The sequence below is a fragment of the Pholcus phalangioides genome, unplaced genomic scaffold (genome assembly GCF_987345545.1).
Source record: "Pholcus phalangioides strain wild (caught in Gottingen) unplaced genomic scaffold, Ppha-v1.0 ptg000002l_1, whole genome shotgun sequence".
NCBI classification, from domain to species: Eukaryota; Metazoa; Arthropoda; class Arachnida; order Araneae; family Pholcidae; genus Pholcus; species Pholcus phalangioides.
The window spans coordinates 11,015,826-11,043,787 of NW_028301595.1; the positions used below are offsets into that span (position 1 = coordinate 11,015,826).

The following is a 27,962-nucleotide window of genomic DNA, read 5'->3' on the forward strand; positions in this document are numbered from 1 at the left end:
CAGCTATGCCCATCTTTGGGGGTCTTATCACATATCCTCTAGAAGAATTTCTTCAATATACAAGACCAAGAAACACTCTTGTGATGGAATAGGAGAGAATACTTAATTTAACCCACTGTTTTACCACTTATTCTATATTGCTTTCATCCTATTTATCTAGAAACTTTATTTAAGCCAGAATTTTTAATAAAAAGAAAACCGACATTTCTCAAAAATGTAAAAAGACACATTTAGATTCTCTATTCCATTTTCTTTATAATGCACTAACATTTTTTCCAGTTCCTATTTTATTTTGCGAATTTTTTCCTGAAATGACTTCATAGCCTTTTAATATTTATAGATTTTGTCTTCACAACTTTAAAGACCAACAAGACTAACCAAGATGGTTGCAGTGGCCTTTTTTTTGATCCAATAAACATCCTAATTTTGACTTTCATTTAATTTAGACATCCCCCACATAACCTTCATAAAAGCTGTTGTCAGAGTCCTTGATTCGTTCCCGGGGTTAGATTTTATCCACTATGTATTCGAAGAAAAAAAAACATTGCAAAAATGACAAATTATATCAATAATTTTTTTAAATGTTTGTGTAATCTATCTTAAGTATGAAAATTACGACACTAATAAAAGATTTTGCGACAGATCCATAAAATAATATAATAAGATTGGCTCAAATGACTTTGATTTGAACTATAACTACTCACATACATGAAAAAATAAAAAAAACATGTTACACGTAATATATATACTATAAATGGCTTTTTTTTATACATAATGAACAAAGGGAAAAAAAAAGAAGAAAACTCTGCTATATTAGAGGAGACAAATGAGGTATGTAATATGAACCTGTTTTTTTTCCTTCACAGAGTAAAGCCTGTGAACTACGGAAAAAAAACATACATAAATAAAATATAATATTTAACAACTGATTAAACCTGAGTTGAATTTGTTGCAATGAAAAAAAAATAATAAAATTGTGCATATATTTTGTACTAAAATTGCCACTGACATCGAAACATAACCGGCGTTCTTTATTTTGATGAGGAGGGGTGAAAATGGAGTCAAATCATTTCATCGCTAACTTTGGTTTTGAATTTGTTTTTTTCAAAAATGCAATACACAGCAAGAAAACAAAAGTAAAAGCATGTGAGGTAAAATTCAACATGAAAAAATTTACCATCCTTGAGACCAATAGGTGTCAGAGGTTCAGTAATTTTTTCATGAAAATGAGAGCCCTTTTCTTTTCTCAGCGTAACACCTTTCTTTCGAACCAAATATGCACAATTATTCAGATTCTATTGCTATCATTATTTTCTTTTTCTTTCAGTTACAGATGATTTCTTCTCTCAAATAATATGGCCAGCACGTATAATATGCATGATTTCATATCTCATCGAGAAATGACTACAACAAAATACTTAGCATCCCTGCAAGCATTTTAAAAATGGACAACCGTTTTTTTTCTTTACAAATTAATAAAATGAAAAACCCCCAGATGAAAGTAAATGCACTTGACTACCAACAGACTATCACACTTAAAATCTAAATGCGTTCACTTTCTCATTTTACCGTTTCACAAAAAAAAAACCACATTGTAATGCTAAATCATCTTGGCCAGGCCACACTTCCAGTTTACAAAATCTAATTCTCTTGCTAGGCAAGAGTATAAAAAATATTTGCGCTCCCGAAACGAGAAGCAACGACACGTATAAAGAGTATGGTAGATACATTGCGAACAAAATGAAAAAGAATAAAATTGATCGGACAACTAAAAATCTGAAACAAAAACAACAAAGTATGAAAAAAAAAATTTAGCTGCTGCTAAGAAAAATGTTTTTTCCTTTTTTTCTCTCTTTTGAAGAAAGCGCAATATAAATATGTACAAGAAGCGCACTTCTTTCCAAATTCTTTCATCAAAATACAACATCCAACAAGGCACCGGACATGCAGTAAAAATCATCACCTTCTAAAATATAGTTTGTTATACTACCTCATTAAAGGTACACTTTTATCGTATTAACTTGTTTTTTTTTCCAAGAGATGAATCAAAGTATCAAAGAAATGAAATTACGCGGATCAACACAGAGGTGAAAGAATACAGAGGGTCTCTTGCTAAGAGAATTTGGGTCTAGAATTAAAGTGTTACTATGGTCGATTTAGAGCCTGCAAACATTGCACATCTTAAGTAAAAGTTAATTTAGAATCATATAAAATTAAGAAAATCATTTATGATGTATATGTACACACAAAAATGAATTTTTCAAGCAAAATCATCAAATTGATCATTTGATGTTTTATGAAACATTGATAATAAAATATAGACAAGAAAGCTATAGCAACCTTAAATGATATGATTGAATTAGAATTACAGTGGTGCCTCACAGTTCAAAATTCAAATTATACGGAAATGGGTGCATCTTCTTCCATTGCCATAGTTGGTTTAAGAATGCGTTGCTCTTGAGTTATATCTGTGAATCTTCTCGGGGGGCCTGTCTAGACAATTTTTTTTATAGGGTCCTATTTTTGTCAAAATTATCATCAATTTTGTGGCTGTTGTTTGAAGTAAAACAGTCTTGTTAAAATTTTGTACAAAAGAAGTGAAATTTCAAATTCATGGTTTCATTGATTTATATTTAGTGTGTGTGTGTGGGTCCCTTTTTTTCAGATTCAGAATTTATTGAAGAATTCAGAAAATGGACTTGAATTTTTACTGGATTTAATTTTATACTCAACATCCCTCAGGAATTCCTAATGTGTTGCGTGCTTTCAGTTATTATGATAATTTTTCTGTTGAATTCTTGGAATGTATTTGATCCCAGGCACGAAGAATTAAATTGTATATCAGTCAAAAATTATCTGCATTTTTAGGCTTACATTTAGGTTACATCTTCAAGTTTTCTCTACAGCTGTCTACACGTGTTCTCAAAGGTGATGCTACTGTAGTCATGCTATCAATGTTTGACCTTGATAGTATCATTTTCCTCGATCTGTGTTGAGGTAAATATCACCATAGTCCACTAAATACAATAAACAGTATTAATCTGATTTTCTCTGGTAGGAGGATAAGCCAAGATACAAAATACACATGGGGATGGTACCACATATGTATAAGTGCATGGTAATTTGCCATCAGGGAAAGTGCTTCCAGGAGAAGATAACTAACTTTTCTTTTCAATGTTTGCCTTGCCACAATATCCAGAAGACCTTTTTTGCAGATGTGCTGTAAGCTAAGAAAAAAAAAAACCCTCTTTGTATCATATCTTTGTCAAAGTGGTCCAAAATTACATATATCGAGTATTACATATATATTACCACATATCGAGACTGAGCAAGGGTTATGTTGGCTTTTGTTAATGTTAGCTAGTGTAAAGCATCATTGAGATGATTATTGACTGTCAAGTGATAATGAAAAGCGGTACATGAATGGTCAAGCAGCCAAAATTCTTTTTTGAGAGGAATTACACAAGCTTCTGGACTTCTAGACCAATTGTATAAAGAGGAAGTGGACCATGTAGAAAGGGACATACTTTTTCAACCCGTATACTCGTGTAAATTAATTGAAAAAAGTAGGGTGCGGATAATTTTGGACTTTTATCAACATAAAGTTGTAGAAAGAATAAGCACACATTATTAGATCAACTATTGCAATGGTTAGAAAGATTATGGATGCTAGGATGTTTGTGAAGCAATGAATATTTCTGATAAGGATGGTTATTTGATAAATTAAGAGAGATGAAAAAGTTGATAATTCCTTGGATGAGAGGATGGATGGATACATATTTTTATGAATTTAATGTGAAGTAAAATAAAGCAAATGATATATATGTATTTTTCCCAATTAGGAATGAGATTGGGATCAGACAAGGAATTAATCTGTTTTATATGGACTCTTATGAGGAAGGTCATACTGAAATTTGACATCAGTTTGGTGATGAATTAGTGTCAGATTGTGAGGGACCACTTTGTTAAATTCTTCTCAAGATTAGAACATGGATTTAAATAGATTTATGTTCACAGGCTCTTTCAAACAGTAAGAAATGTCGCAGCAAAATATGTATTGCAAATGAAACAAAACAATCTACCATACTCTTGATCACTAGGCGAAAAGTCCGCTGCAGGAAAAAAGAAAATGACATTCCCTTAATCAGAATTTTCCAAAGGTACCGATACATTCATGCCTCCTGTTTGACACTTGTCTTGTCATCATCTTCCTCATCCATGTTCAAGGTGACAAGATCACCATTTCCGTATTCTAGGTGGGAGCCGTCGTGAGAGCTGTCACTGTCCATGGCTTCGCTACTGGTATCTAGATGAGAGCTTGATGGGAAGGCAGCAGGATGAGAAGAGTAGGCTGAAGCACTGCTCAGAGAATTGGACAAGGCTTGTGACTGATGCCATCCCAGAGCCGACATGGATGACATTGCTGCATGGCTGAGTGATGCGTGACTCATTGGTGACATACTTGCTGACACGGCTGCCATTGCAGCAGCTGAAATAAGGATAAACAAACTATGAGAGAAAAAAGATTTTCTCTTCAATCTATAAACTCAAATTACTCTCACCACAAATAGAAAGGGATGAGGTGGAAAGATGTTGAAGGAACTAATAAATACAAATTGTAAATTTTGAAGTCAATAAGAGAAACTCGTGAAAGTTATGACATTATCCCCTTTTTTGTGTTTTTCAACATAATCACTAACTTTGTTGAACAACATAACATTTCTTATGAGGTAAGTTTAAATTTTTTTTGTAGTAATTATCAACTTGAGCAACATGGAAAAAATTATAATGCATACTAAAAAAAAAAAAAAAAAAACAACAACAACAACAGAATAAAAAGTTTATATAATTGCATTTTTCTATTACATGCTTTCATCCTGGCTCTCTCTCAACTTTGTTACCTTGCACATGGCCAAATTTCCCCACATTTTTCCATCTCTTTCTTATAATACTTGGACATAGTTCTTATATTATCAAATATTTGAATAACAAGCTTATTATATACAAGCTATTCTTATGTTTGTTTTGGATTTAAGGCTCTGGATTCACACTGGACTAATACTACAATAATATGATTTGGGATAATGACATGGATTGGTTAAAAAGACTGAGATTCAGGTATTTTATTCAATCTGTGTCACATGTTGCAGTTGTATCGCTTGTCTTATTGCTCCAATGTGCACTCTGCCTAAGTAATTACAAAAAATATTAAAAAAGCAACAAAAATCTTGACACAATGTCAAAATTTTTACAATATTGGGAGCTTAGTCAATGAAGGTGATCAATACTTTTGAATGCAACAAGCACTAACTTCACTGACCCTTATTGTGACATAGAGTCTGGATTTTTGGTTTGACTAAGGGGATACTTGGGTAAATGCTGGATAGAAAACACTGCTAGTACATTCACTGCACTCCATTATTATCATTGTTGGGATTTATTAAGAAACAACATGTGTTTTATTAAGAACTTGTTTACCAGCAACCTGCTTGACACACAGAAATGGTTTTTATATTTATCTCGAACTCTTATTTGATTGAAAGGAAACAGCTGATTCCAGAGATGGGAAAAATTATCCAGTTTTAAATATTTCACCTTTGTAAGGTTAGATTCTCTGAACTTGAGTCATAGAAGTAAGTTTAAATTTTGAATTCTTTCAATTTTTGCCACTGGCAAAAATATGGCAAAACTATTTATTTTTGCTGGAGCACTTTTTTCTCATGATTTTTTCTACTATGGCAAAAAACTTGCCATTCCTGACTGATAACTAACATTTAGCATTTAATGCATTTCATTATTTTTGAACTCCAAAGCTTATGTTATATATGTATATAATTAGAGCTAAAATGAGTAGACGAAAATTAGAAAATAAAAATAAATTAGAAGAGATTGAAAAATATGGATCAATGAGGAGGTCGTTCTCAAGGGGGAACCCCCACATTGATCCAAAGTCCAAACTGTAGAAATGTTTCTAATGATAGTAGGCCTAATAGGCAAAAATTTATAATCAATTTTCCCCGACATTTTTGTGATAAACAATCTGTTTTAATTTATTTTACGTCTATTCATTTTAAATCTAATTTTATAATTTCGAGTTATGTGTATAAAGTTGCCTTTTTGGTGCTGCACTCTGACTTTTGAAATTTTTCAAATAAATCAGATTTTTTGTCAGTTGCTCTTTTATAATTCTTGCTATATATATATATATATATAATATATAATATATGAAAAAATGTTCTTCCTAAATAAATAAATATATATTTATTGTTGAAGTCCTATTTTATCATATGAGCGCAAACATGCGTAAAAAATTCAAATTAGCAAATTTTCAAATTACCATGTTGCTGCCTGAGCTGTTTTTTGGCCTCTTTTCGCCTGTTGTTGAACCAATTGTTCACAACAGGAAGTGTCACACGCTCACGATCAGCCAATGGACGATCTGGAAAAAAAATCAAGAAATGCATTAGCAAAACATCCTGATATGACTGCATGCATGAAATTAGTTGCTGAAATGAATTCATTGCAAATGAAATTAAGTGAGAAATGAAAACTTGCTCAATTAACCCCCTCCCCTTTTATTTCCTGAATGTTAACAAAGATAAAATTTTGAGATTTATCGCTGGTATGTTAACTATATATTGTTCAAATTTGTTGACAAAAGAGTAAAATAAATGCAAATGATTTTTTATTTGCACAAGGGTAATATATTATATTACGTCACTGTAAAAGCTGAAAGTTATTAGTAAATTATTGATAAAAACAAGAGAATGTATTTACAGATTTTCAGACTAGCGTATGAAGCACATGTTTTGACCCTGCTGACACAAGGAAGCATGGGCAGAGATACGGGACAGAGGATGGGGGGCACCAGCCTTAATGGTGGAGCCAACTGATATAATTGCATATTCATATACATGAATTGACATCATCATCACTATGCCCCCTCCCCTCAGCCTTTCAAATTTATCTCCACCTATGCAGCTAAGGTCTTGAGATCACATTTTCAGCAAACTCCTTTAAAACATCTCAGTCCATCAAATCCTTGACTATAAATTTGGCTGGCATACATTGCAAGTTCTTTTAGAAAATTTACCACTGTTATCCAGTTAATATTGATCGATAAAAACTCTAGAATACATTTTGAAAACTTCTTTTGGAATATGTATGTGATTCATGGGTGGCAACTCAAAACCTGTATTCTTGCTGAAAGTTCAATCAAATTCAGATCTCATGTTTCTGACTCCTCAATTTAAATTATGCTAAGCGATACATTATAGATCAATTTTTTAAGCTGCATCAAACAGAAAATGGTGGAAATCTTTTATTTTTGTACATTATTGCCTGAAACAGGATGTAACAGCTACTACTAATGGCATTCTTCGTCCCTTTATAAGAACCTTGGTAGCAAAGCCAGAGAATTCAAAATATCCCTTACAAATATGACGATTCTGGTTGTCATTAGGATATTATTCTTTGATTAAAATTCTGATGGCACTGCCAATGTGCTATCAAAAGATGTTGTTAGTGCCTGTGCACCGTACAAGCACTGTTTTTGGGCCTTCACTGATTCACTCATATGACGCATTTCTCTGATGCTTTTACTGTTTTGCCCGTATATATATATTTCCTCTATTTTAATATCAAATTGGTCATATAGATGGTGGTAGTTGTCCACTAAATAGTAGTTATCAATGCAATTGTATTTTTTTTTATATGGACAACCGCAAATGTAACTTTTCTGTTAGGTGCTCACATTGGAAAATCAGACGACTTCCAGGGAAAACATTCAAATACAAATACAAATACAAATACAACGCCACAACAGGCAAAATGCCCAACGAGGTGGCTGATAAAAAGATGCCCATAAAAATATGGATGTCATATGTTTCAAAAATACAGCAACCCCATTAAAAATGCAATTAATAAAAATTATAAACAATATATACACATGATAAAATATTATACAATGCCCATAAAGAATACTTATGGTTGTCTTATTCTAAGAATGGATAGCTTCTCGATTTACCCCAACATGTTTATCGTATTTCTTTTTAAACGTGTCAATTGTGTTACAATTTACTACCTCCGGGGGTAAGCTATTCCATTTATTAACAACCCTATTAGAGAAAAATTCCCTGCGACACCATAACCTTGCATTGTCCCTCACCAATCGATACTGGTGTCCCCTTGTAAAAGCAGTTGATTGGCGGTGTACTAAAAGTTCATGGTCCATCCTATCCATCCCATTGAAAATTTTGAACACTTCGATCATATCTCCTCGACTCCTGCGTTCATCCAATGTAAACATATTCAAAAAATGAAGTCTCTCTTCATAACTCAAGGCCTGTGTGCCAATAAGGACACGAGTAGCTTTTCTCTGCACCCCTTCAATCAAGTCTATGTCCCTCTGTAGGTATGGTCTCCAAAACCTTACAGCATACTCCAGTCCAGGACGAACTAAGCCTCGAAAAAGCGGAAGAATGACTTTAGGAGAACGCGAAGAGACCTTTTTGAAAATAAGACCAAGCATTCTATTCGCTTTTTTGACAACCGCTGAACAATGTTCAGAAAACTTAAGTCGCTCGTCAATGAGAATTCCCAAATCGGTGACTCTAGTTGCATCCGGGATAGTGACACCATTCAACTCGTAAGATAACCATGGGTTGTTCGAACCAAAATGAGCGACCATGCACTTATCTACGCTAAACGTCATGCCCCATTCATTTGCCCATGCTGCAATCTTGTTTAAGTTGGTCTGGAGCAACTCCCTATCGCTTTCATTACCGATTACCCCCATTAGCTTCACATCATCTGCGAATTTGCTAGTAATTCCATCGATACCCTGATCGAGTTTGTCGATAAAAAGTGAAAAAAGTATGGGGCCAAGGACACTTCCCTGAGGAACTCCACTTGTGACGTCTGTCCAACCAGAGAATTCCCCGTTCACCATAACTCGTTGCGACCTATCTCTTAACCACGATTCTATCCAATTCAGCAAGTTGCCCCCTATTCCAATCTCGTGTAAACGCTTCAAGAGTTTGCCATGTTGGACCCGATCGAATGCCTTCTGGAAATCAAGGTAAACAACGTCTACATTTTTGCTCTTACCCAAAGCCTTAGTCACGTAATCATAGAAGCAAAGGAGGTTAGTTACACATGACTTCCCCTTCCTGAACCCATGCTGATTATCCGACAATACATTATTCTCGTCTATCCACTTCACAAACTGCCTTTTGATGATAATTTCCAAAATTTTCAAGAGGGAGCTCGTCAAACTCACTGGACGATAATTAGACACCACCTCTCTACTACCCTTCTTAAATATCGGAACAACGTTAGCCAGTTTCCAATTTCTCGGGACGATACCCTCAGCAACACTACTCCTGAATATCTGTGCGACTGGCCCCAACAATTCATTAGCACCTTCCCTGAGAACCCTGGGATAGATATCATCTGGTCCTGGTGCTTTGCTTGCACATACATTTCTTAGAAGATTTAGGACCTCCACGTCTTCTACTTGAATATCGTTGAGGGTTTTATTACCCCATGCAACACCCGTATATCGAATATCATTATCTCCATTAAAAACCGACGCGAAAAAGTCATTGAAAGCACTACACATGCCTACATTGCTCTCTACCTTAGAGCCTCCTATCGAGAGGGGGCCAACTGTCCCCTTGCATCCATTATTGACGTATCGAAAAAATGATTTTGGGTCAGAGCCAATGTTATCTGCCAACCTAGATTCAACTTCCTTTTTACTATCCCTTATCGCTTTCTTCAACAGTCTTCTTTTATCAGTAAACAATGATAGGTCACCACGTCCACTTTTATACTCTCTGAATGCTCTTTTCTTTTCAAGATAAAGGTTCCGCACGCTATCCGTGAACCATAGAGGGTGTGATGTACAAACACGCTTTTTTCGAACAAAGGGTATGACGTCGTGCAAAACAGAGGACAGCTTCGTACTAAATTCTTCCCATTGACTTACCACCCCTACTGATTCCAACCGGTCTTTGAAAACTTCCGCTAACCTTCTTCTCAAAACATCAAAGTTAGTTCTCCGAAAACAAGGAACCAGTCTTTTGTTATCAACCTTACCCGAGGAAAAGTTACAGTGAAATCTGACGATACGATGATCACTGGAAGAAAACTCTTCCCCCACCGAAACATGTTCAACTAGATCCTCAGAACTAGTAAGAACTAAATCCAAAATAGCAGTACCCCTAGTGGCTTCTGATACATGCTGATACAAAAAATTTTCGAGCACCAACTTAAGAAAGTCTCTTTCATACTGATTTCCAGATGAAAGGTTCTCCCAATCAATACCCGGGTAATTGAAATCCCCTAGTATGAGAACCCTCTTTCGCTTACACATGTAGGAAATTTCATCATGCATTTTGGCAATGTAGTTTTGATCCCTATTCGGTGGATTGTAACAAACCCCAACAATAAGCTTATGACGTCTTTTGCTCTCAAGTTCAACCCATATGGTTTCAATATCACTCCTCTGCACGTTACACTCTCTAGCCTTCAAACAGGATTTCACGTATATCAACACTGCACCCCCTTTCCTATCAGATCTATTTCTCAAAAAAGTATCGTATCCTGAGATGTGTAAGAAAGATTCATCCCCATCGCTTGCCCAAGATTCTGTAATGGCTATAAGATCCAAGCCCTCCACAACTATCATAGTTTCTAAAAAATCTTTCTTATTACCCAAGCTCCTGGCATTTATTAACACACATTTTAATTTGCCCGGTGATTTAGTGTCAATCGAGAAGCCATCCAAGTCAGAGGTGGGTAATTTTCCGTCAGTACTGTTGTGATTATCATTAACTAACCCGCATTCCCGACTACGTGGTCTGGGAGTAAAAAACCTGACCTAAGACTATCGTAAACCTCCCAGACCCCTCTCTTATTTAGATGGATCCCATCCGAACGAAGCCACCTATCGGTAAATGCGGGAAGCTCCAAGAACGTGACCCCAAGTGAGGAGCAAATGTCCTTCAGGCCTATATTGAATTGGTGGATCCTACTCCTATATCCCCTACTACCCCTTGGCAGCACTGGAATCACTGCCACATCTGGACCCCCCTCCCTAGCGGATAATAGTAAATCCCGGTATTCTGTTTATTTACAGTTTAAAAGTTGTTCTAAATGCTTAAAACATTGGACATGCTAATTTTAATAACATTTACCTACTTACAAATGTAAAATTAACAAAAATGGTGTGACATTTTTTTTGATCAAATTTGAGGGGAAAAAAAAAAGAAACTGTTAAGGGGTTAATGAGTTCTGGTAAGTTGGATTTCAGTGTTTCATCCATGTTTGATCACATCGTCATCCTCATTTTAAATTCTTGACTTGCAAGCTAAATTTAAGGTTTGAATGCTAACACCAGGCTAAATTTTACAGGTTATAACTTTTTAAACTTATAACCAGTTTTCAAAATTGTGTGAATCGAGGGATGTCTGTATCAAAACCTGTCTGTAAGTCAAACTAGAGATGTAAGGTGAACTCGGAGAACAAGAATATTCTGAGAATATTCTCCTGGATGTAAAAATTGGAGAATAATCGAGAATATTCATTTTTCTTTTAAATAATTTAAATTTTTTAACTAATTTTGTTTATATTGTGAAATATAAATCAGTTTTCATTGCCTGAAACATTTACAACAAAACAATTTTTGGTATAATCACCCCCCCCCCCCCCAATGACAACTTTGGTTTTTAATATTCTCCATTCTCCAGGTCATGATGAGAGGTTTTAAAAGTTTGGTTATAAAGATTTTAGAAAGCATTAGATTAAAACCTTAAAAAATTATTTTAAAATTAGATACATTTTTAGAAATAAGTTCACAACAAAAGAAATTAAAGTTGATTGATAAAGGAAGCAATTATTATACAATCACCTTCATTGTAAGATACAGAACTGTTGTTTTCTTCAATGCACATACAATTAAATTCTGTATCACTCACATTTCTTTAAAAGTTGTGCAAAAATCAGCCCTGTTGGTTTAATTTTCTTGCTTTCAAACTTTAATATTGTGGTCTACAAACTTCATTATTCCCATCTTCTTGATGGGAAGAGAATATTCTCTCAAACGACTACTATTATAAATTACTAGAGAATATTCTTATCAAAAATAATAATTATTATACAAAAATAATAATTATTATTCTCAAGTTATTTATCGAGATTATTTATTATAATACATGTTATATCACATATATTCTTGATAATCCTCTCTGGAAACATTTCATTAACTGAAGAATATTCTCTGGAAGGACTATTATTAATAACTTCAGAATAATTCTTATTATTTTCTATAAGAATATTCCCCAGTAATTTATGAAAGTAGTCCTTCCAGGGAATATTCTCAAGGATATTATATGTGTGTAACTATATTATAAATAAAAGGAGAATATTCTCATCAAGAATTTATAAGAATATTCTGAAGTTATTTATAGTAGTAGTCTTAGCAGATGAGAATATTCTCCAAAAGATTATTCTCGAGAATTTTACATCTCTAAGTCAAACCATAGAAAAGAAGAAAACCTGTGTGAAAGGCTGGGTTTTTCAGGGAATAAACAATAGCCTTTATCAGAGTGAAAAGTTTACTGTATTTTGTTTTTTAGTGCAAGTCACAAGTTTGGATATCAAGATTCATCACATTTTTGTCATAAAAAAAAACATACATTAATTAACAAAACAAGAGATAAGTTTATGCTTGAAATTGAGTTTCTCAGGCCATCATGAGTATGAACTCCTTTTTTTTCCTTTTTTTTGTAGCTAGCAATGAATCTACTGATTCAGTGTCCAAAAATGCAACTTAGACAACTCTTGTTGATAATGCCAACCACTGTTGGGGAAATCGACTAGGATCACCAATCTGGATACTGTTATTGACGAATGACGTAGGTTTTCTGAACACTGTTTTCAGCAATGGTAAGGAAAAAAAAAAGAATGCTCAGTGTCATTCTTCAAAAGGTCTCTTTGTGTTCTCTTAAAGTGATTCTTCCACTTTTCCAGGGCTTAGTTCACCCTGGATTGGAGTATGCCATTCAGTTTCGGAGACCATACTTACAGAAAGACATTGACTGGGTGCAGAGAAGAGTCTCTTGGTGATATATGGGACTCATGAAGAGAACCTTTATTTTTTAAATATTTTACACTGGAAGACTGCAGGTGTTATGGGGGGGGGGATAAATACACTGTCAATCAACTGCTTCGACAAGGGGACACCAGTATAGATTGGTAAGGGACAATTCTAGGAGTCTCAGGGACTTTTTCTCAAATAGGGTTGTGAATAAATGGAATAGCTTACCTCTCTCTCTCCAGGGGTTGTGAATTCTAACAAAATTGGTGCATGTGAAAAGAAATACCATAAACATATTGGGATTAAATCGAGAAGCTATCCATACATAGATGAGGCAATCATAATTTTTTATGGGCAGTATATTTATATTTTATCATAATTATTGGATTTTATTGCTCTTATTGGGTTGCTGTATTTCTGATAAAGTTTAGACATGTATTGGACATCCATATTTTTATGGACATCTTTGTTTCAGGCACCTCCTTGAGATTTTGTCTGTTATGGCCTTTGTATTTGAAAAGTTAAGAGGAAAATTAACTCCTACAAATGACAGGACTTTGCCCCAAGAAACCCTTTTTCAACTAAAGAATTGTTTGTAATTAAAATCCTTCAAAAATTAAGAAGTTTAAATTATTATGTTTGACTTTGTATACACATTTCTGTGATATGTCTTAGCTGAAGCCTTCAACAAAACAGCCCAATTACCTGCTCTCTCGACAGCTTTGTTACACTCCTCAACAATCTGCTCTCTAGTCTGTGAATCAGGATAAGGATCTTTCTCGTAATACCTTTCAAGAACTGCAAGATGAGCTGCCTTAAAAGTAAATCGTTCTCTCTTCAAAGGTATGAGGTCACCACTTTCAGACACCATACGTTTGACTCCAGAATTCGGACAAAGCTGAGCTAAAAACAAGAAAAAATGGCATTATGACACAATAAAATTAAATATTTGGAAGGTTCCATTTTTCCTTCGCATAAATTTCGGTGAAGCTGAGTTTCATTATTCAGTGACAGAATGGAAACAAATTTATCTATGGATTTTTATTTTATTTTTCTAATATATTCTAATATAGATTTTGTATAATTTGATAAACTTGGCCAAAGTAGGAAAAAATATTCAGTCCCTTGCAATTCTGTTTTGAATATGTTTTGCTGTGTGCAGAAAATTAAGACTGTTCTCAGTTGGCAGATTATTAATGCCATTGCTTCCATGTGTCAACAGATTAGAATAAAGATCTGTATATCTGAAGCTCAGTGTACAAACCCTTTGGCGGACAATAGAAATTTTCAGAGAATATTATGCTTCAATATAATCAGAGGTCACTATTCTAATATGCCTAGACCCCTGCAACACAATTTTTGGAAAAATCCAATTCCTTATAAAGTAAAAGTGTAGCATGGGAGGCATGAGCTAAATTTTTTATGCATCCTTCTTAAATTTCATGTGCTTAACATTGCATGAAAACATGGTCACAAGTTTTAGCATGAATAAATCTTGGCACCTTGTTACTGTACAAGATTGTCAACCTCAAATTTAAGCTGTATTCACCATAAGCGTAAAGTTATTGGAAATATTGTAACGTTACCAATTGGGCTCCCGTGGAAATCGTCCTTATTCTAGTCATTGTTTATATATTTTGTCTCCGGGATCGACCGGTAGGATCGTGTGTCCGCCGATCGGTCTCCAATTTGTTTATGTTTGGTTGCCAGATTCAATATTATAATGTTTACAATATTTCCTTTTCTCATGAAGTTATGTAAATCAGATACAAGCTAATACCGCACCTTCAATGTTGTGATTGGTTCTTCAGTGAGGCATTGTGGGAATGCTGCTATATAAAAGCCAGCTAGAGATGTGCTGATTCTCAACGACTACCTACTTCCTCTCGACTTCCTTACCTACGACTTACGACCGACTTAATCAGTAAGGCGTCACGCCCTGTCATGGTGTGAGCTAGATCGTCTCATAAATAACGATGAAGTTACAATAGTAGAAGTGTGCCTTGGCACTTATCCCGTCTCATCGCACGTAAGGTTTCAATGTCGTCGTGATCCAGTGATCGGTTAGTGGCCAGACCGGCCACCCGTGGACTTTCATCTCCAGTTCCATGTGCAGTGGCTGAGCTTTCATCTCAACGTGTGTGTTTACACCAAAATCGTCTGAAGCTGGTGGCGACGAGTCTTTGGCTGTGTGGCAGACACCTGGGAGTATCTACCGGACGATGTGATAAGACGTGAAAACCTGGACAACGGCGGTGAGATCGATTCATATTTTTGTTCCATTGTGACAATGAGAGAAAAAGCCTGTGATAAAACGTTAATTAATAGTTTAACATATAAAGGGCCTGTGATAATTGTGATTACGCTGATTAATGGTTTAACAATATAATTGAATAAATGTTATAGTTCTATCTAAACTTTGTCTATTCCATTGTTATCATCCACTCAATGTTTACTGGGGGAAAAAATATTAAAGAACCGGGAGGTAACGATCAAGAACGTTACAATATCAGGAGGGCTCAAAAATATTGAGGGATAGGTCCCGAAACTAAATATTTTTAGTGAAACCTGTGTATAGCAATATTGTCTATAACCACAAACCTACCTAAAGTGATATTCACATTTTAGATGCACCTGTCTGTAAACGATAATTTTACCTCTTTAGAAAGTTGGTGGTATACTATACTAGAATGGGAGGTGACTGTCTTCATAACAGTACAAAGCCCATTCCCTATATATCTACATGAATGGAAACGCCGCTGAACAGACAAATGTGCCTGCGGTATGGTGGGTACTCCAGTTCACTATGCCACAGAGTGCAAATTTACAAAACATCTACACATGTACAAATATTCCGAAAACAATAGAAAACAATGGTTCACCCAAATAATCAAAAACAAAAACTCAGCAGCAAGGATTACAAGCCTTGTCAGATATATACACGCCAACGAAAAACAAAATATTTGTCCACCAGATTTATAAAATAATGTTTCAAGTTTTACGAAAATAAGGAGCAAAACACAGAAAGATAAAAACAACAATCACATCTACATGACTGCCACTACTAATACATAACTATTACATATACAAGATATATAAGTAGCATGTACTAACGGTATTCCCGTAACAATGATGCAAATGTGATAACCACAAGTGTCCTTCATTCCGCTATTCTAGCGGAGGAGCTAGGCGGGAGGACACGAATGGTTTCATAATAACCACTACATGCAGTTTTTATTTTATATGTATTCATTTTTTTTCTTCAATAAATATAACCAGTCAGAGCGAGTCAACCAAAACAACAAGACAGAAGCTAATCCTTAGCTAAGGACCTCTCCAGATGATTCCTCATTTAAGCTAATCCCACATTGCTCACCAAAATATGTTCAAAGCGAGACAACTCTGCCTGGCAGTTATGTATATGTACATAAATGTAAGTGCATTTCTCTTTCCTCTATTCAAGTTCTTCATGCATTTCATGTCCACAACACACGTGTGTACTCATATTGTTGTATTCATATTGCTCACCGAATAAGGTGCTAAGTGAGATGGCATGGGTGATCTCTAGTATATATTCCCCCACACAATATTTATATTTCGTATATTTTCACCAAATCCACCAGAGCGAGTGAACTTAACCCAATAAAACTGACTTCATAAATATTGGTTTTGCCGGAGATGCCCTGGACCTCCCACTTTCAGGAATGGGGGGGGGGGGGGGGGCAAAGAGCTTACGTTGCTTCTTGCGACAGAGCCTGGGTGTCTTGCGGTTTCTCCAATAAAACTGACACTGGCTTCTAATTTGCAAGTTATCAAACCCATTTGCTTACCAATAAGGTGTTAAGCGAGAAATGACTCACTCTGATGGATATTTTATATTTCACAATAAGATTCTCATTTCATTTTTTTTTTGTATCCTGTGTATATAATATGACAAGTGTAGGATAACAGATGAGATGGCATGCCCCCCCCCTTCCCATTGCTTTTAAAATATACCTCCATCCTAATATGTGTACATTCATTCGTCTCAACGAAACCCAAAAACTTTTCTCCAACTCCCAATCCCATCTCGACAGTAATCACCCCAAAAATTTAAACTTTGTTTGTGCTACAAAACCAGGCTGAAACAAATCTGAGGAACAGGATAAGTCCGTAGGGCGAATTGTGGTGCTCATGTCATTCCCTTTTCTGAATTTCTCTTCTTTTGTCTCGTTCTAAAGGTCCCCCTGCTCTTTTCTAAATTCTCCCCCCCCCCATTCCTTACCCTTTTCACTGTTCTCTGGATTTTTGCATTTCTTGCGGTGCTCACAAAAAGCCTATAATAGATACAGTAACAAAACTTGATGACAATCACGCAAGCTACCTCTTTTTGGTGGTCACTTCTATAAAGTGGACATCCGAGTGAGGGTCTTACAGAGGTTTCAGAAAGAATGATTACAATAATAATATGCACATATAAATGAATGATGATGGTGACCTCCTACTTACTTAATTTCCACGGGTTATTCTTGCACGTGAGATACCACATGTAAAATGCATTTTTAGTGCGATCTGACATATCTTGGATGTCTCCTCGAAAAAACCTGCTTACATAGGCTTGGCTCATTTTAGTCATCTCAGCTATCATCGTCTGTTTGATGTTATACCGCATGACAAACTTGCGAATCTCTGACAAAATGACCATCTCACCCTTCCTAAAAATTTGAGAGAAAAGCATAATTATGTTAAAATACATTCTTCAATTGGGTAAAACAACTATGAAAAACACAAACATATGAGCAATAGATACACTGTGTCACCGCATTGTCAATTGAGAGTTTCTTAGGGAAAGGGCATGAATGAATGAAGTCCAGGACTCTGCCACCAGACTTATCCCATAGCTGAGATCTCTTTCAGTCCATCTTTGTGGCAGTCTGGAACAAAGTATGTGTACATAATAGTCTTGAGTGCATATCTAGTGTTGTGTCTGATTTTTCAGCGCTGTGTTTCAAATTGTGAGTGAAGTGCAATGATTGAATATTTGTATTGTTGTAGGCCTGTTGTTCTTTATGGCAAGACTTTTCAACAGGAAGAATGGCTCACGTTCGTGCCTCTAAGTTGAGAACCATGGAAAACAAAATTCAGTCGACAACACTGTGGTGCCAGTAGGGTTCGAACCCGGGTCTTTGTGTGATGTGAATCCGTCACTATGACTCCCCACAACCACCACATCTGCTTAGAGGAAGGACAAAGGGCTGTCATCAGTAAACATTCATTCTCTTCTCAATGCTTTTCCAATGCCAGTGTTTGGCATCATCACGAGGTGTATAAATTGCATTAGTGGATACTGAATAAGAAGATTTGTTTAGAACTACAAGGAATGTTGATGATGATCGTTTGCCCCTAAAAACTTGAAAAACTTTATTCTGATAAGTGTATAAGATTATGCTTATAAGTGTAAAAGGAGGATGCTGAGAATTCCATGGACAGCTAAAAGAACTAACAAATCGGTTATCGAAGAAGTCAAGGTTGACTATTCCCTAGAAGCAACAGTCATAAAACAGAAACTCTGTTACTTTGGCCATGTAATGCACACAGAAGGCTCACTAGAAAAAATGGTAATGCTTGGAAGAATGGAGGGAATGAGAGGGAGAGGCAGACCAAGCACCAGATGGATAGAAGAGGTGTTGCAAAGCACTAGAATGAAGCTAGCACAACTGAGACATGCTGTGAATGACAGACCAGTTTGGAGAGCCATGATCTATAGAGTCACAAGAGTCGTAATCGACTCGATGATTCCTAACAACAACATAAGGTTATCAGAATTCTTTTTTGAGTAATAATTGGCTGTTGTGGATTAGAGTTTCAAGTCAACATTCCACTCACGCAAGTGAGAGTATCTTCAGGAGTGATGCAAAGTTGAGGACGAAGCCCATATCAGTGTTGCACCAGTTCAGCTTACAATATTTATTTTTTATTTCATTAGTGTTATTTTGCAAATTAGACTCTGCTCATCTGTGATAGGAAGATTTCTTCTGTGTTATTTGAATTCTGTTATTGTGTGTATGATGAGGTTCAATAGAGAAAGAGAGACCAATTTTATGCCTAACAGTCAATCCAATTATATCAACAAGATCACTGAATAAAAAAAGCACTATTGTCCAAACCAGCATGAAACATAAGTATGTTTGCAATCCATTCTTTAATGTGCATCACTACCAAAGATGCTCGATACTCCTGCTAAACTGTACATGCACCTACTCAACTGTACATGCAGCGTTATGCATGTTTCCAGGGCCTGTTCCTCATAAGTTTGGGGCCCTGGAAAAAAATACAACTTTTTGGGGACCTTTGTATAGCAGAGCTGAACAAATTCCAAGCGCCAGGTCGCCATGGTGACCAAAAAATTTGTATTGGCACCAAAACTTTTCGCTCTCTTTCTTTGTGCATTCAATAAACTGCAGGCTGAGAGCAGCACAAAATGTTTGGAATTTATAGCTGCTTATCTGCCAACATGAAATGGGGTCACCATGCCCTGAAAAAGTTAAAAGACACATTCTTTTGGAACTTTTTCTTTGGGTAAAATTTTTTTCGGCACCTAAAACATTGTCCTGGAGCCTAGATTGTTTTGCGATTTGTCCAGCCCTGGTATATAGCCTTCTTTGAAGCAGAGTCGTATGAGGGAGTAAAGTAGAGGGCCTGTGACCCCCCAAGATGATCACATATGAAAAATATTTGTCAATATTTTTGTAACGAAATTCAAATATCAAAAGAAGATGTCAATTTTGACATCTAAGGCACATGTTTGCCTGTGCCAGAAACAGGTCCTGCATGTTTTGCATCCCGGTTGTGCTGCCATCTGTCTTATATATTTTGAAGCGAAAATGGAAAATGTGTGAAATTTTATGTCATGGAAGTATTGTGTGTAAGGTCTGTTGGCCCTCTGCAGAGACACTCCTTCAAATGATAGGCCGGCTCACATTTTCCTCTTAAAGTAGGAAAACTGCAAAAAACCTACTTCAACCAATTACCACTCTGCCCAAACATACTAGATTCATTTGGGAATTTTTTTCACATTTATCAAAATCACAAATTACATAAGGGTATTATGCATAATCACTGGTGAAAGTGATAAATTTCAAGTATTTATCAAATTAACAAGATATACTTCAATATTATATATAATCACCAGTAAAATTGATAATTTTTTTAGCAATTAGGCCCTATCCAATTTACCAATAACACTCGGGTATTATGCATAATCATCTAAAAAAGGTGATAAATTTATCAAACTTACCAAGACGATTGGCAATTATGCATAGTAACCGAGTTATCACATTTACCGCAACATATAAGTTTTCAGCCATCTACAAAATTACCACATATACAACTGATCATAGACTTTATGTAAGGAAAAGCATCATCTTACTTTTTTAGCTCATCTAGTTCGAAGCATTCGTCTTGCAGGAGGTCGAGAGGATTGACTAAACATTGTATGGGTATGCTATTAGATGAGGATCCGTCGTGCCTACTATTGTACATGTGATTCATGATAGCTGCGCTATCTGTCAATGAAAATGGATGAGGAACTGATGAGGCAGATGAAAGAGGAATAATCATCAAATCGCTTGGCAATTTTGAGGTAGGCGAGGTGGCACTGGCATTCGGTGACATGTCTCCATTCTGGGAGCTGGCGACATCTGCGGCTCCGTCTGTGGACGAGTTGCTGCTACTCTGAGGACGCGACGAAGATTGAGCTTCCCCACTCTGTTTCAAGAAGCTCTGCAGGTTCAGTGGGCCTTCGTTCTTCGACGAAGAATTTTGAACACCGTTCGTCAAGTGAGAGCTGGACACTGCTTTTGAGGTAGCGACTCCATTCGTACTTGAGCTGCATTCTAGTTCTATTCTTTCCATAGCTTGCAGGGAAGAGGTAATTGGAGGATAATGAGGTATATGTGGTCTCGTAGATGAGGATGATGATGGCTTTCCAAGCTCTATATCCAAGCGGTCCATTTGGTCAAAGGCCATCATGACCTGCTCTTTCGTAATACCACTGTTCCGTAACCTTCGTATGAGTTCAATCTGCTCAATCGTGAACAAAGCACTTGCCATTTTTGTCGATACGTTATCAACTCTGTTCGGCATCAAGTCGGCTAGACAACGATCGATACACCTGAAAGGAAAGTTTCAATAATTTTGAAGTTTGTCAAGGTTAATATAAATTTTGTTGTCTCTATCTGTGATTTTAATAATCAAATCTAATAATTATTTGTGGTAATAATCTCTCTGTTTTCTAATGATCTTCAAAATTATTAATAATTACAAAATATCAAAAAAATATTATAAAAATTCTCATTGGCTGCACTGCAATTCAACATTGAAAAACAAAAGTGTTTTTAGCGGTACGCTGCAATTAATTTCTCAGCTTAGAATGAGTGAATGCAAAAGACTAGGTTTTTGAGTTCTGCAGAACTCGAAAGGGTGCTTAAAAGCATTTTGACCTATAGGTATGTTGCTGCCAAGATTAAAAAGCTCCTTCCGAGTTGGGAAAAAAAGCAGGAAGAAATAAGATTTCTTCCAGATTTAGTGGGATGGAATATTGAATATATATTGAATGGGTTGGACAAAATAATATGAACACCTGTGAAATGAGACAAAATCTTTATTAATAGGCCATTCGCTATAGGCTGTCATTACCGTTGACACAGTACTTCTCCCGACACCAACAAGGGTGGCCATTTCTGTTACTGTGGCCATGACAAGACGGGCTCCAACAATCATGCCTCTTTTGAAATCTGTGAGGAAAGCTGTAACAACTAAGTTTTAACGCCCCAATATACTATTTCGCATCTGAATGCTATCACTGCTAGGACTAGACTGATGTGTGCACATTCTTGCCTGCTAGGTGGCATTCTTCCACACTAGAGGGTTGGAGTATACGGTAGGTTCCCTCGAATATTGTCTCATTTCACAGGTATTCATATCATTTTGTCCAACCCCTGTATATCAGTAGAAACGGAAGAAACTCATTTCTAAAAAATTACTTCCTTTCATAATCATGCAATTATAAGCTTAATTTACTGCTGTTACAGGAGGATTTATCAACTGTTATGTTAATATAGTATCAATTTTGAAAGGTTTTATTACTTGTACATTCGAATAAAAAGTCCTTTATTTATTTGTGAAATTCAAAATTACTTTTATGGACAAGAAATATAACCATTTTAAAATAAATTGTTCTTTCATCAGTCCAGTGTAACATGGTGTAACACAGCAGTTCTCAACATTTTTTGACTCACGGAGCCCTTTTTAGCAAAAAAATTCTATGGCGGAGCCCCGTACGCCAATTTTATAATTATTCATTAAAGTTACTGAGTTATTTTTACTATTTAAAAATATTTATAATTATTTTTTCAAATTTTACTGTTTTTTTTCCTCGAGTGACTGCGGAGCCCCGGCTGAGAACCGCTGGTGTAACAAAACCTTTTTTGTTATGACAGCCATTTGGTTGTTCCAAAGTTGAGTGGGGGAATCCAGAAACACATATTCTTTTTAAACCTGCTGAATTTGCAAAACAACTTAGATGCAATTCAACACAATCACAGCTTTTTGAGAATTTCTGATATTTAACACATTACTTCTTTTTTATATCTTTCTTTACCATAATACTATATTAAAATTTGATGGTATGACTGAAGTGTTGCACTTGCAGTTAAAAAAACACCAGAAGTTATTATACTTTGCCACACTTCCTGTTCAGAATTCAATCTTTCATCCTAATATTCAGTATTGATAAAACATGAGAACAAATAAGGCATCAAGTCAGCATTTTGTAAAAAGCCCCATTCATTCGTTATAATAATCAGCACTACTTGCACAATCTCTCTGTTGCTGATATATTGAGTGCAATTAAAAATTTAAAATTATGTCAAGTATGCTTCTATTCTTCTCATGGAGACACAATGATGAAGAAACATTACGATTAAAGATGTTTCTAAGCATTTCAATTATCTGTTATATCTGATGTCTCCCAGCAGCTTTGATCTTATTGTACAGGGAATGCCTGTCGATCATACACAAATTCCTACGATAATTCCTAAATTACTTTTACATTTTTGTTAAACATGACATATTACTCCTTATAGTTATATATTGCCAAGTAATTAGATAAATGTGTGCTGATTTGAAACTAATTATTTTCTACAAACATGTATTAATTATACTTTGAATTGTATAATATTTTTTATACTGAGATTAACATTTTGAGCGGTAATTGAAATAATTTGTTTTAATATGTGTGCTTCATTGGAAAATTAAATATTATACATCTTGGTGAGATATTTCTAATTAAATGTTAAAAAAAATATTGTTTTAAAAATGTATTTGATATTATTTCACAACCAATGAGGTGAAATAACAAGCATTAATTACGTGTACTTCAAATAAACGGTAATTAGTGTAAATTTTTTTTCAGTTTCTTCCAGTTTTGTCCACTGTCCGGGAAGAAATAGGTTTCTTCCAGAAGAAACCCAACCCTGCCCGCTGGCGATAAAACCATAAATACGTTTCTGGATTTTTTTTAGCCATCATAAGAAAGAAAATTTTAGGCACAGATACCAGTTTCATAGTTGCCATGGCAACCTAGCACCTGAAATTTGTAAGGCCCTGCCATAAACAATCAATAGTCTAGTTTTAGTGCATATGTTTGAGGATAAATAAGAGCAGTTTTTCACTCTTGTGAAATGCTCAGTCTGCATTGTGTGACGAAATGGAAAATGATTATTTAGGACATTATCTATGGCAAGCTTTCGATCAGCTGCGATTTATATTGATGGATGAAAGCATTCTGTAATATCTTTGCTTTAATTCATATAAAAATTATGTCATAATCATGATGTTATTTTTTCCTTGTAGAGAGAAAGTACGGTTCTGTGAGCAAGATTTGCTCGAGCATTTCTCTAACCAAAACTCAAAAATTTTCCTGATTTTCTCTGACCAAAATTCCTGAAAAAAAGAAATATAATTCAAAAATCTTAACTTTCCAAATGTTTTTCAAGCTTCAGTTCTCACCCCCCCCCCCCCCACATAAATTTTCACTGATCATTTTCTCGTTCCCAAGACTTCCCAGAATACTGACCGCACTGGAGAGAAATCACAAAATAATGTGGAGTGCTCATACTTCAACATAAGGGGGTTCTCAAACTGAAACTGCAGTCCTCCTGTTGTGCCTCCAACCTTTGTCTCGAGTGCTGTGGAGCAGTTGTCCGGACAAAGGTTTGTCGAAGAGATTCTTTGTTAAACTGCTCTGGGGAGCCACAGATAATCATTAATTATGAATAGGGGTGGCTCAGGTGGAAAAAGTTTCACAGCCCCTGTTTTAAATGGTAAAGATGTAATTGCAGAAAATAACAAATATATTTTTCTACAAGTATCACATTCTTTCTTTACGTTTTTTGTAATTACACAAATTTTTATGATATGACATATTTTGAGTTTAAAAAATCCAAAACTTATTTCTTTGACAATGATGAAGTGTAAAATAGGTTTGCATTCTGATCACAAGCAAAAGAAAAAGAAATCAAAATTTGAAACAGTATTCATGGTGCAGCTAAAAGTCTATAGTGTCTAAACTTTTTTTTTGGATGGACTGTATATAGCATGCAAAAAATAGTCTATTTCTGTAAAACTTTGAATATATAATTTTATATTTTTCATCATTCTAACACTTTTCTATACAGGTGTATTAAAAAATATATCGTGTAATTTATCTGTATCAGCCTTTTTTATATCTTACAAGCTCTAATAAATGAAGAAAAAAAAAAAAGAAAGTAATTTATGTATAGGTAATTCTTCTTTTAATAGAAAAAGAAGAATTAATCACAAGTTGATGATGATAATAATAATAATAATAACAAAAATCAATTTTCATATCGTTATTGTAAATATAGGCTACATGAAAAAAGAACCTGAAAGAAAAAAATTCTAGACATTAGGCTATCCATGTCGTGATTGTCAGTTTTGTCTGAAGTAACACAAATTTATAAACATGAATCAAACATTGATGAATATTAAAAGTCATCAAGTGCTATATATATATATTTCTTTTTTGTATTGAAAACATACACACAAAAAGAAGTAGAGATAAGCAATGAATGCAAATAGTTTCCTATTAAACCCTTTAAACATCGTCATCCATTTAATTTCTCTCTGTTTCAGAATCAACCTTTTTAATATAAAAATCAGCATTTGAAAATATTATAATATTATATATGCTAATGATATTCAAGACAGTGAATGAAATTTTTCTTTCAGATTTTGAACAGAAAAAACATGCAACAGTTTAGTAATGTAAACTATTCCTATAGGCCTATACTACATGACAAAAAAAAAATTCTATTTCTGTAGAATTATGAATATATATGAACTTAATTCTATGTTTTTCAAATTTTCATCATTTAACACAATAATTAAAAAATACACCATGAAATTTATCTAACAGCTTTTTTATGATATCCTTTAAGTTCGTTGTTGGAAAAAAAGAGAGTAAGTTATACAGATAATATTCTTTTTTCTTTATAGAAAAAGATTAAAAAAGAATCAGTAACAAGTTCGCAATGTATAATAATAAATATACCATGAGATAATTGTAAACACACACGAAAAAAATTTCCATGCTTTCCATGTTATCCTGTTCAGTTTCGTTTGTAACAACATACATCACAAAACATTGACGGATATTAAAAACCCATCAAGCAAAATATTTCTCTCCGTATTAAAAACACACACTCAGAAAAAAAAAAAAAAGTAGCCACAAGCGATGGATGAAAATAGTTGCGATTATAGGACCCTTTTAAAAATGGAGCAGTCAATTTAATTCTTCCTGCTCCAGAATCAATGTTTTTAATATAAAAATCAGCGTATAGAATATGATAATAATTGCACATGCTGATGATATTCAAAACTTCGGATAAAACAATGAATCTAATTTATCTCTTTTTATTTTTGAACAAAAAAACTCGTACATAAAAATGCTTCATAAATTATGAAAAACCTACAACAGCCTGGACCATTACAAATGTAACTTATTCTTATATATAGCATGCAAATAATATTTTATTTCTGTATAATTATGAATATTTATATAATTGTATTAATATGTTTTTCATTATTTGACACTTTAATACACATGCGAATTAAAAAAATAAACCCATGAAATTTATCTCTATCAGTTTTTTTTTAAATATATAATTAAGTTCTAATATACTAAGAAAAAAGAAAATAAGTTATATAAGTAAACTCTATTCTTCTTTTTATAGAAAAAGATTAAAAAAAGAATCAATTACAAGTTGGTAATAATAATAATAAATATCAATTTTCATATCGTGATAATTGTAAATATACATGAAAAAAAAAATCTCAAAAAACTTCCTCTCTCGTAAAGACATTACAGCGTTTTCCCATGTTGTGATGTTCAGAAATATCTTTAACAACATGAATTCATAAACATCCATCATAAACACTGATGAATGTTAAAAACCCATCAAGCGCCATATTTCTCTTTGTATTAAAAAAAAAAAACATACACACACATACAAAAAAGAGAAGAGAGACAAGCAATGAACGCCAATAGTTGCCATTAAACCCCTTTAAACGGAGCCGTCCATTTAATTCCCCCCTCGTTTTAGAATCAAAGTTTTTTTAATGCGAAAAATCGGCGTTTGAAAATATTACAATAATTGCATATATGCTGATGATATTCAAAATGTCGGACATTTTGCTTCAAGGGTCGCCCATGTTGCTGACAACTCCGACCTTGATTTTTTAGAATTTTTGTTGGTTTCATCTTTAAAATTTTTATCTTTTTTTTGAAAACTTTCGCTTACCGGTATAAAAATGATTTCAAACAGCCCTTGATGCTGTTCTTGTTACTGGCTGCGCCTGTGTTTTTTCTCTCGCTTTCCACCGGGTTTCCAGCTCCTCCATTACTTAGTTTATTGGGGAGACAACACACACACACTCTCTCTCTCACTCTCGCTTGAATCTGAATATGTCAACCCATAATTTACTCCATCACAATAAAAGGAGGAAGCTGCCATCTTTGTAAAACGCCAAGCATAATCTCTCCCTCTCTCTCTTTGGGAGCGCCGCGAGCGCCCTCTGGCCCAAGGTCATTTCATCGTGATCCTCCTCCTCCTTCTACTCCTCATCTTCCTGTTCATCCTCCTACTCCCTAATAAAAAAAAAAATTAAAACGCCGCTATATGGATTACTCTAGAGCAGGCATCTTCAACCCGTTGCTTGCGAGCACCACGGTGCTTAAGACTTAAGGATCAAGAGTGCTCGCGAGCACTCTTGATCAACGTTCCAATTAAACACCTTAGAACAGCGGTTCTCAACCAGTGCTCCGTGTGCACTTCCCAGAGGCTCCGTAACCCCTCGAGGAAAATAAATAAATAAATTTGATTAAAAAAAGAGATTTAAAGGGTTCGCCATGTAAATTAGACACTGAAAAGGGCTCCGCGAGTCAGAAAAGGTTGAGAACCGCTGCCTTAGAGGAATTGCATTCAAGGACTGATATCATCGTTATTTCATACATTCGTATGTTAAACCTGCCGTAAGGGTGCTCTTCTTTGATGATGGGTACAAGCAGTATATTTTCCAGTGCTCGCGACTGGAAAAAGGTTGAAGATCTCTTCTCTAGAGTAGGGTTTCCAAGGTTTTAGTTTACGCGGAACCCTTTATCAGACTGTTCCACAGAACCCTTAGTCATACTGTTCCACGGAACTCTTGATGGGTACGAGGCACACTGTTCCACAGAACCCTTGGTGATACTGTTTCACGGAACCTTTGATGGTTACGAGACCTTTCCACAGAACCCTTA

At 35.0% G+C, this 27,962-nt stretch overlaps 1 protein-coding gene across 1 annotated transcript; it reads right to left on the reverse strand.

The window, feature by feature from the left end:
• Nucleotides 1–1,857: 1,857 nt before the first annotated feature.
• On the reverse strand, nucleotides 1,858–27,211 carry LOC149089410 (homeobox-containing protein 1-like). The gene is made up of 6 exons (XM_089238311.1): nucleotides 26,965–27,211; nucleotides 20,511–21,254; nucleotides 17,591–17,796; nucleotides 13,808–14,005; nucleotides 6,338–6,439; nucleotides 1,858–4,489 (listed from the first exon to the last, which is right to left on the reverse strand). Exons 2-6 carry the CDS (start codon nucleotides 21,224–21,226, stop codon nucleotides 4,173–4,175), a joined length of 1,539 nt encoding a protein of 512 aa, XP_089094437.1. The 5' UTR covers nucleotides 21,227–21,254; nucleotides 26,965–27,211; the 3' UTR covers nucleotides 1,858–4,172.
• Nucleotides 27,212–27,962: the final 751 nt, after the last annotated feature.